Raw genomic sequence first — 10,404 nt, 5'->3', positions numbered from 1 at the left:
ATTGTCCTTAAATATCTGTTTCTGTAAATGAAGGTGAAGACTTTGTATTTAGTAGCTCTGTTATTAATTTTGTATATGTAATAATGATATTATTATTATAATTATAGACACCCCCCACACACACACACATAGGACACACATGAAAATAAAGTGCATTTTAATCAGTCAATCATAGTACATTACTGTTACAGTTGTCGAAATAACAATTATTAAAACAACAAATAATACAACAATCTCGTGGCAAAAGGGGAAAAATCTGTTATTTTTCCTTATGTTGACGACAGAGAGGCTGTCATGAACCGGATTCGGAAGCAACTCGAGTTTTCTCCTTGGCTGGATGCTGCTAGCTAGAAGCTAACGTTGGAGAGGGATGGGTCACAGAAATAGTTTGTTAGCTTGTTAGCCAAGTACCGCCTTTAGAGGTTTATTAATAAAAATTGCTCGTAATAAAGCTACGTACACATAGCTAACTATCCAGCTGCTGTAATAACAGGACAGAACATGAAACGAGATGTCAGGATACTGTTATTGGGGGAACGTAAGTCAATCCTCTTAGCTAAACTAGCTAGCTAGTTACTTGCAGAGAGAAGCAGACTCAATCTGGCGCGTTAGCTAGCCGACAGACTGTAGCTAGTTTGTTGAATGTAGTCTAATCTCAATGGAGATGTAGCGAAGAGAGCTTTGCTATTAACATTAGCTCTAGAATATCACAATTGTTGACATGTCCACACTGGATCACTACCTATACACTAGTAAACCAGCCTGTTCGTTGATGTCCACTTCACTTAAACTTACTACAACAAGAGCTGCGGTGATCAAACTTCAGCTTGTACAGTAGGGTAACCAAGTTGATAGCAAGCGAGTAGCCTATTGTAGCCTAACGTATGGTAGCTTAACTTGTGTATCGTTATTTGGCTACACATTTAGCTAACTACATATGTATCTAGATAGGTCTATTGGCACAATTTTAAATCAGAAAAGTCGTAAGTCCTGATAGTATGGGCGTGTTAACTAGTATAGCTATATAGCTATACCTATAGAAGGTGACATGTTGGTAAATTAAGTCAATAACACACAGCAATAGTGACACGTGCTTGTAAATAATTATAGATTAGTTGTTCTGAAAATAGAAGTATAAGTTGATGGCACAAATATTTTTCATTCCAACAGTTGGGTGATTAGTTAGGGATGCAGATAGTTTAGCTAGTTTTCCCTCTTAATACACTTCCTAGTTAGTGATATTTGCAGTACTCTCTCTTTCCGATGTAATAATAAAATAACAGACCTAGTCTAGCTACTGTAGATACTGTTCGCAAGCAGTAGCCTATTTGGTGGAATGTGTACAAACGTCCACTTTAGGACGTTCTGTAGCTGGCCTCAGGTGGCCTATCAGGGTGTGTCAAGCGTACGGTGTAGTCCTTGCTGCAGAAAGTTGGCTTGTTAATTTCGTGTGAAAGGCCCTAAATCATAAAGTTACAGGCACTGGCTTAGGCCTCCCGTATACAGTGCTACGTGTTGTTTAGGCATGGATAAGCTGAAGTAGTTTATTATCCCCTATGTTTAATCCAGTTGTCTTATGTGGTGGGGAGGTGGTGTTAGAAGGGCCTGTTTACATTAAGGTCTGACCCAATCTCAAGGTGAAAGCTCTCGTTTTGATCTTCAGCTGTGTTTTTCTTTGGCATTAGCTCCCCAATGTGGAAACAATCTCCTCTATAATTTCTATTTATTTTACTCATTCACAGCCAAGGTGGGGAAGACTTCTCTCATCATGTCCTTAGTGGGGGAGGAGTTTCCAGAGCATGTAAGAGTCTTGAGTCTTCGCAGCAATGCCACTTAAGTCAATCTTTTAGACCTGCAAAAAAAGTTTTGACACTGATTGATAGCTCTTCACTGACCATACTCACTGACCATACCTGTCGTGGCCATAAGTTTTGGAAATGACTAATGTTGTCTGGATATACTGGAATACAATAAGGCACATTTCCTTTTTTTTTTTTTTAAAGCTTTTTGGGGTGATCATTTTCAATATATGCAAATAGTCCCCTCTTTTACACCAGCCAATCTGCTCTTATAATCCAATCAGAATGATAGAGTGATTTCACCTGGCTAGAACTAGTTCACTAGTATGACTTAATTAAATTATGTTAGCAGTCATTTCATGCCAAGGCCCAGCAAACTTTGCAAACACTAAATGTATGTCTCTCCCAATACTTTTGGCCACGGCTGTATGTTCTCATAAGTTTGTAAGAATGTGAATGTCTCACTTTTTTTCCTGCACCAACGATCGCTCCTCTGTGGCGAATTTATAACTGTTGATATATGATGGTTTAGGGAAATCTGTCACCATGGATACCTTGTATACTTATCTTACTTTGAATTGCTCTATTGAAACACGGCCAAAATATATAGCAGACCAAGTCATTCCCATGCCACAGTGAAACGGGTTTAGCACTTCTATTAAGGCAAATAAAACAATGTAGGTCAAATTCTAGTAAAAAAATAAATAATATATATATATATATTTGAAGGCCAGCATTGTACCTTTGCTGACTCTCCTAAAATAAATCAAAGTTGAAGGTAATTGGAGGGAGGTTGATTATAGGCTGCTTGGTGTGACAAACCGTGTAGACCTGAGTTAGATGTTGTGCTGCCCCACAGGTGCCCCTCAAAGCCGAGGAGATCACCATCCCTGCTGACGTCACCCCAGAGAAGGTGCCAACACACATAGTGGACTACTCTGGTGAGGCGCTGTCCAGAGACCCAACACACACACACACACGTCTCAGGTTGTCAAAACAAGGTTGCTGTGTACAAGTTCCTATTTTGCGTTGGTGTTACTAGTCAGGCTTGTATTTCTGTCATGTTGTGCCTGTTTTGTAAGTGTTTTGCTGTCGCTTTGGCCAAACAGAGAGTGAGCAGACAAATGAAGCCCTGAGAGAGGAGATTGTCAAGGTAAACGTGTCACTTTATTCTTACTGTGTACTTCCTGTTAGGACGGCATGATCAGATTGATCAGCCAATCAGATTGCTCAGTAGGTTGGGTTGAGGTGTGGGGAAGTTAGGGGAGGTGTGTGACAATTACGCCCAAGATAACCATGACCTCCTCCTCATACAGGCCAACGTGGTGTGTGTGGTGTATGACGTCACCAAAGAAGAAACAATAGATAAGGTATACCTTATATACTGGACAGGCCTATACCCAGTCTCTCATAGTTACAATTTTCAATGTGAAACTGCCTCATATTCAGCCACATTACATGCCCTAATATGTGTTTTTAACATTTAACTGTGACAGTATGATGGAGTAGAGCTGTTGAAAGAGTGTTATTGTGTCAAACTTCTGCCCTTTCAGATTCGGACAAAATGGATCCCTTTGGTAAACGGCGAAGCAGAAAAGGGTAACAAGTATGTGTCTGAGCAAATCAATGCGCTGCGCGCAGCTCCACAATTAAATTCTTTTTTTGCCATGTCAAACAGTAAAAAATGTAATGAAAGTTGCTATATTTGTGGCGGTAAATTTTTTATTGTGGCGGGGCGCCACAAATAAATCAATGCATGGGAAACACTGGATATGAGTGTCCTGATTGTTGCCAATAATGTCATAGAGTTCCTATCATCCTGGTGGGGAATAAGTCTGACCTGCGTTCTGGGAGCTCCATGGAGACCATTCTACCCATCATGAACCAGTTCTCTGAGATTGAGACGTGTGTCGAGGTATTTACCTCTTACTGCTCACCATCACTCACTCACTGACACGCTTACCCATCCACACACACACTTACATACTATCTTACACACACACACACTCACGCACAATGGCTCACACAACAACACCAGTAATAACATTTACTTGGCTAACATATTGTGACCTTCCTTTTTTTGAAAGTGTTCTGCAAAAAACCTGAAGAACATTTCCGAACTGTTCTACTACGCCCAGAAGGCTGTTCTCCATCCCACCGCTCCGCTATACGACCCTGAAGACAAACAGGTCTTTTAAGGAATGAACCACACGGCAGGATGTTTTGGGCTGACATCCTCTGTTGGGTGAATTGTAGCTCAGTTACGTGTTTTCAGCATTTGTTTGAATTGTATTTTTTCCATGCTCTTTGTTTGCAGCTGAAGCCGATGTGTGTTCGAGCTCTCAGCCGAATCTTCTGCATCTCCGACCAAGACCACGACCGCATCCTCAGTGACACTGAACTCAACTGTTTTCAGGTGAGGCACAAGAGGCACTCATTCACTTATCATATCCCTCCCTCCCTCTGTCCCCTCCCTAACGGCTGGGTTTATATACATGGTTCCTCAGAAATCGTGTTTCGGGAACCCCCTGGCGCCTCAAGCGCTGGAGGACGTGAAGACGGTGGTCTGGAAGAACACCAGCGACGGCGTTCAGGACAACGGCCTCACCCTCAACGGTCGGCTTTGAAGCCTTGAATGTTTCAAAGCAACCAGGCTCAAGTTTTTCATGTTTAATGTCCCATATTGGTCCACGTCCGTGGTGTTCTGACTGAACGAGTTTATCCACCTTTCAGGTTTCCTGTTCCTCAACACGTTGTTCATTCAGAGGGGTCGTCACGAGACCACCTGGACCATCCTGAGGAAGTTTGGCTACGATGACACTCTGGAGCTGACTGATGACTATCTGTACCCACAGTATGTACAGCACAATACAGCACAGTACAGCACAGCACAGCACAGCACAGCACAGCACAGTACTAGCCTCTGCGGTCAACCTCAGGCCTGCCATAACATTTCAAAGACTGTTTCGAAATTGAAAAGAAATTACATTCATCTCCAGGTGGCTAGGTTTTTCCTTGTCATGGATGGGGACATTACATGCTATGTTTTTTTTATTTTGACAAAGTAGCAATGTAAGTGTCTTTCTGGAGATTGGGAGTGCTCTCTACTTTCCCCTGCCTGTTTGCGTCTGCCCTTGTCTGTGATCACAGTATCCCCACGTATGTATAAGGCTGTTTGTTGTTTGCGTTGCCAGGTTACGGGTTCCCGTGGGTTGTACGACCGAGCTAAACCATCTAGGTCACCAGTTTCTCCAGCGGCTGTTTGACAAGTATGATGAGGTGAGGAGACGTCCCCCTCAGCCGTCCACCTTCTATTCAGATGACTGAAAGAAGGAAATACGTTTCTCAATAAAAAAATTAAATAGTAATAATAAAATAAAATAGTTATGAAGAAACGTTTCAAGAATCTCCGCTTTCTCTTATTAATGACGTGTGTTTCCGCATTTGAATTTTCAATTCGAACACGGTAGTTGGCTGTACAGATGTAGGTGAAACCGAAACGCTAACATATGCATCTCTCTTCCGCGCCCCAGGATAAGGACTTGGCCCTCTCACCTTCGGAGCTCAAGAATCTCTTCTGCGTATTTCCCTACATGCCTTGGGGCTCGGACGTGTACACGGCTGTGTCGACGACGGACGAGGGATACATCTCGTTGCACGGCTTCATGTGTCAGTGGATGTAAGTATTGTTATGGCCTTGTCCTGTGTGTGTGTGTGTGTGTGAAACCTTTAAAGACCACCCACCTTCGCCATTGAAGAGCTTTTCGGTGTAGCTGGTGAACGCACAGCGTTGGCAGAGGTGGTGGTGTGTGTACTTGTCTTGTTTGGACCCGGGTTCGAACCCTTGCGTGGGCAAGATGGCGAAGAAGCAATGTTGACTGGCAACGCCACTACCCTGTGCCAGGAGTGTGTGGACATTCACGTCCACCTTCCCCTGGCACATGTCATGTGACCCGCTTGCAGTCCCCCCATGCTAGATGATCCCTGGTGTATTTTTTCGCGTGGCATTTCCCACTCTGGCATTTTGCTCTCGTGCGTGTGAAGGGATTCTAAATCGGGGGGGTGTGGATGTTCCTGTTCTGCGTTCCGGGTTCCGTACGCTCACCAGCAGGGTCCTGCTTCTCCTGCCGCCCCTCACAGGCTGTCTGCTTACGTTGACGTGCACCGCTGCCTGGAGTACTTGGGATACCTGGGATACCCAGTCATCACCGAGCAGGAGTCCCAGACTGCAGCTGTCACAGGTGTGTTTGTGTGCCCGTGTGTGTGTGTGCCTGTGTGTGTGTGCCTGTGTGTGTGTGTGAGGGTTAGGTGTGTGCGCTTCAGTTTTCCTACCCTGAAGCCTGACTGGAAGAATGCAGATATGTTACCTAGAATCTGTAATCCTAGTCCCAGTAGTAAACCCTTTGACGGATTACCCTGTTAATCTGGAACAGTGAACTCTCTACATATAAATATACAGCGTTCCCTATGAGGACATGCACACAAAAAAACTAATATTAAATATTTAAAAGTTTGTTATTTTAAGGTAATATTTTGAATCATATAAAATGATTCATGAAAGAAAGCCATTAGTTTTTAATAATGTCATCAATTCAGTGTACGATTATGCAGTGAAGCCCCATTAAGTTCTGTTGATATAACAGCTACTGCTGTCAGGATTTCTTGATGACTAGCTAGTTGTTGTTGTGTGTGCATGTTGAGGGTAGACAGGGCTCATCAGTACGTACTGTAGTAAAGGATTAGCGAGGGCAATGATGTAATAGTCTCACCGGCGCTAATGCCCTCGCTCCCTCAGCGTAGAGGTGAGCTTCTTTACCTGAGCCTGCGCTAAATGGGGGACAGGGCCCAAAGCCCTGCAGCTAGCCCCTCCCACGCAGCTAACCCCTCCCACACAGCTAGCCCCTCCCACACAGCTAGCCCCTCCCATGCAGCTAGCCCCTCCCACACAGCTAGCCCCTCCCACGCAGCTAGCCCCTCCCACGCAGCTAGCCCCTCCCACACAGCTAGCCCCTCCCACGCAGCTAGCCCCTCCCACACAGCTAGCCCCTCCCACACTTTCCCGGCTGCAGACTGGGTCTGACAGACGAACGGAATCCTTCCCATGATGCTTCGCTTCGTTTGCCCAGTTTTGTGTATGAGCATGTCTTGTTCCTATATATATATATATATATATATATATATATACATACATACATACATGTGTGTATATACATGTGTGTGTGTGTGTCTCCCTCCGTAGTGACGCGGGAGAAAGATGTGGACCTGGAGAAGGGCCAGACTCAGCGCTCTGTGTTTCTGTGTAAGGTGATCGGACCGCGAGGAACCGGAAAAACGGCTTTCCTGCAGGCCTTCCTGGGCAGGGGAGTCGCGGTACGACCCTTTCAAAACACTGTGGGTGGGGCAGGGAGAGAGGGAGACTCAAACCATCATGTGAAGACTTTCCTTCACCCAGAGAAGTCTAGTTTGTCATGCTGTCCTTTTATTGTTTGTAAACGTGGCACCACATTTGGGTATTACGAATAAAATAATTGCGCCTATCAATGCTTGATAATGAAAAGGCTATTCATGTGCAAATGCCACTTCAGTGGTGGTTGTCCACTGTGGAGGGGATCAAAGGAGCAGCATGAGTCTGATGTCTGTTTATGTGTCTGTGTCTGTGTCTGTTTCTGTGTCTGTTTCTCAGAGAGCCGAGCGTGAGGTCGGGGCCTTCTCCCTCCACACCATCAACACAGTCCAAGTCAGCAACCAGGAAAAGTATCTTATCGTAAGTACATTACTGCCGCAACCTCCACTCTTTGACCTCTGACCGGGGTCTAACACCCCCCCACCCTCCTCCTCTGATCCGGGCAGCTGTACGAGGTGGACGTGGAGACGGCGTTCCTGAAGGCGACGGACGCGGCGTGCGACGTGGCCTGTCTCATGTATGACACCAGCGACCCCCAGTCCTTCGACTACTGTGCCAGCATCTACAAGGTCAGCTGGGCCAGAGATAGCAGTCCTCACTCCCCCCCCCCCCCCCCTTATTTTTTTTATCTCCTTATTGCACACACCGAACTTTGATTGTTTACCATGATGTTGCAACTCAAGACTCAAGTCTTTCCGTCTCTCCCTCTCTCTGTCCCTCCCTCTCTCTCTCTTTCCCACTATCTGTTTCTTACTTGTCTCGTCCCTCTCTACCTCACCCTTTCCCACTATCTGTTTCTAACCTCTCTCGTCCCTCTCTCTCTCTCCCTTTCCCACTATCTGTTTCTTACCTCTCTCGTCTCTCTCTCTCCTTCCTCCGTGTATTTGCCTTCCTCTCTCTCTCACCTCGTGTGACAGCAACACTACATGGACAGCAGCATCCCCTGTGTGTTGGTGGCCTCCAAGGCCGATCTCCCAGAGGTCAAGCAGTACCACGGGATGACCCCCGCAGAGTTCTGCTACAAACACCGCCTGCCCCCGCCCCTGCCCTTCTCCAGCCTCTCCCTGGACGCCTCCGGACGGAATATCTACACCAAGCTGGCCTGGGCTGCTATGTTCCCGTGAGTTCAAACACACACACACACACGTGATTTCAGATGTAAACACTCGGTGGAGTGTTCTGTGTTTGTCTGCCTGATGTGAGATCCTGTGTTGACGCAGTGGTTCTTCCTTCAGACATCTGAATGGCAGTGACATGAGCAACACCTCCTTCTGGCTGAGGGTGACGTTAGGCGCAGCGGTGGTCACGGTCCTTGGATTTGCCCTCTACAGAGTTTTCCACCGACAGAAATGATCTGGACCCCAGGGGACCCCCTCCCCCTGACCCAGAGCCAGAGCCCACCTTGGTCCAACTCTACCCTGATCTCAAGACCAACTCTTCTCCAGACCAGCTCTTCTCCAGACCAACTACTCTCCAGAACGCTCCACTTTGTCACCCCCAGCAACAAATCTTTAATTATAATCCAAGACAAATTAAAGATGGCGGCCATATCTCCCTCGCTCGCTCGCTCGCTCGCTGGCTGACTCTGCCTTACGTTGTCAGAACCAGGCTAAGCAGGAGTTAGCCTCATGCATCGATACGCCAGGAGCTGCTATCTACACCTCGCTCCTACACGGGTGCTTTATCACAGCGAGGAAGTGCAAGTTGATGACTTCCTGTAACGTTTCAGACCCAGAACATTTCCTCACTATTCCAACATGGTATTCACAGGGAGAATAGATAGGTAGGTTTTTAGTTTTCTTTATTTTATAAGTATGCAGTCTTTCCTAAGAAGAAGAAGGAGGAAAAAAAGAAAAATGCCAAAATGTTGAACATATGGACAGTTTCAAACTTGGGACACTGGGTATGTTGGGCATGTGTCGTTCAGTACCAAGCCTCAGAGCTCCAGTGGAGGTGAGCCCCCAGCTGCAGAACAATAACCCCACCTGAAGACACCCGGGTCGGGCAACATCTGGTCCACAGCAGGATAGCTCGCTGGAAGTCCCACAGAGTCTTCTAACTACTTTCTCCTTCACTAAGACACCTGATCTGACTTGCCAAATAAAGAGAACCCCCTCTAGTAGGTATTCAAAGACAAATATAGTATTTTGTTCCTATAGGCTCTGCTGTATTGAATGAAAGCAATAGAATATGCCCAGTCTGGTATGTCCAGTGTCTTTTGATGTCTATTTTAAAGAGGTTTTGCCTCTGGCCAACAGCTGAACTGGTGGCTTCTCAGATTTTAGAAGGGGAGTGATCTTTATTTTGTGCATGAAGCAAAAAATGTTTGAATGAAAAACAAAATGGCTCTGGAATGCATTGAAACTGGAACTCAATTCTGTACCTTGCAAAATAACTTATCTGATTCTTATTTTCTTAAGTTTATTTTAATTCAGCAATTCACCTCAGATTTTTTGAATTTATACCCCTCCCCCCTGCAGATGTGGTGTGTGTGAGTGTGTGTGTGCTAACTGGGGTACACACATGGCAGTGGGTGTCAAGATTGTGTGACAGGTTTATTTGACTTGTAAACCAACTGGTTTATTTTCAAATTGGGACAATCGTTTCTCGTGTTAACCAGTCTGGGATTTACCCACCATTGCTGCAGGAAACTGACTTGTTCCTCTGTGGACATTGTTGACTGAAGGTGCTGAAGTCATAGATGCTTACTCAATAAAACAAATCAGTTACTTCTTTAGTTTTTTTGGCCAAACGTGGTTGTTATGCTTTTATTATAAACATTTGTGCATTGTATGTTTTGGGGAAACTTTGCTGGCGAAATAACTTGTATTGACAGAGGTCTTTATTCGTTAATTTTACTTTGTCCGACAGCCAGACTGACGGCGGCTAATGTAATGGGCGAAACAAATTTTAAGTAGAACAAAGCTTTTCAAAAAATTCTAACAACCGGAGACTGCCTCCACGAATCCACATGCTATCAGACTTCGTTGTAAATGGAACAACGAATTCCCTTAACTTCCTTTAATGTGACTGTTTAGAAAGGTACAGCATGTACGTGCCTTTCACTGGCTGTAATGGCTTAACGACAGGTCTCTATCCTGGAGGATGTTCTGCGGAGCGACCACTAGCTGGGTGTAGAGAGCATCGGTAAGGTAAGAACAGATAGCAGGGCTTAAAACCCGTCCGGAGAGGGAGATTTCA

General features: G+C 45.3%; 1 protein-coding gene across 1 annotated transcript; it reads left to right on the top strand.

Annotated features, from left to right (window-relative positions):
* The first annotated feature begins 300 nt into the window (after positions 1-300).
* rhot2 (ras homolog family member T2) lies at positions 301-9,932 on the top strand. The gene is made up of 19 exons (XM_084670184.1): positions 301-538; positions 1,743-1,801; positions 2,659-2,740; positions 2,909-2,952; positions 3,116-3,169; positions 3,353-3,405; positions 3,606-3,714; positions 3,887-3,988; positions 4,117-4,215; positions 4,307-4,415; positions 4,533-4,653; positions 4,994-5,078; positions 5,333-5,478; positions 5,940-6,040; positions 7,039-7,169; positions 7,483-7,563; positions 7,650-7,772; positions 8,121-8,323; positions 8,439-9,932. Exons 1-19 carry the CDS (start codon positions 502-504, stop codon positions 8,554-8,556), a joined length of 1,857 nt encoding a protein of 618 aa, XP_084526310.1. The 5' UTR covers positions 301-501; the 3' UTR covers positions 8,557-9,932.
* Positions 9,933-10,404: the final 472 nt, after the last annotated feature.

This window comes from Hypomesus nipponensis, chromosome 13 (genome assembly GCF_054491055.1).
Source record: "Hypomesus nipponensis isolate SF chromosome 13, ASM5449105v1, whole genome shotgun sequence".
In the NCBI taxonomy this organism is placed as follows: domain Eukaryota; kingdom Metazoa; phylum Chordata; class Actinopteri; order Osmeriformes; family Osmeridae; genus Hypomesus; species Hypomesus nipponensis.
Note: the sequence above shows the minus strand (reverse complement) of the source record. Positions and strands in the feature narration are given on the sequence as shown.

Bases quoted from the DNA above. Each gene is read 5' to 3' on its own strand.
- rhot2 (XM_084670184.1), top strand. From the start codon at position 502: ATGAAACGAGATGTCAGGATACTGTTATTGGGGGAAC. The intron at 539-1,742 runs GTAAGTCAATCC...ACTCATTCACAG, and splicing joins GATACTGTTATTGGGGGAAC to CCAAGGTGGGGAAGACTTCT. The intron at 3,715-3,886 runs GTATTTACCTCT...TTTTTTTGAAAG, and splicing joins AGATTGAGACGTGTGTCGAG to TGTTCTGCAAAAAACCTGAA.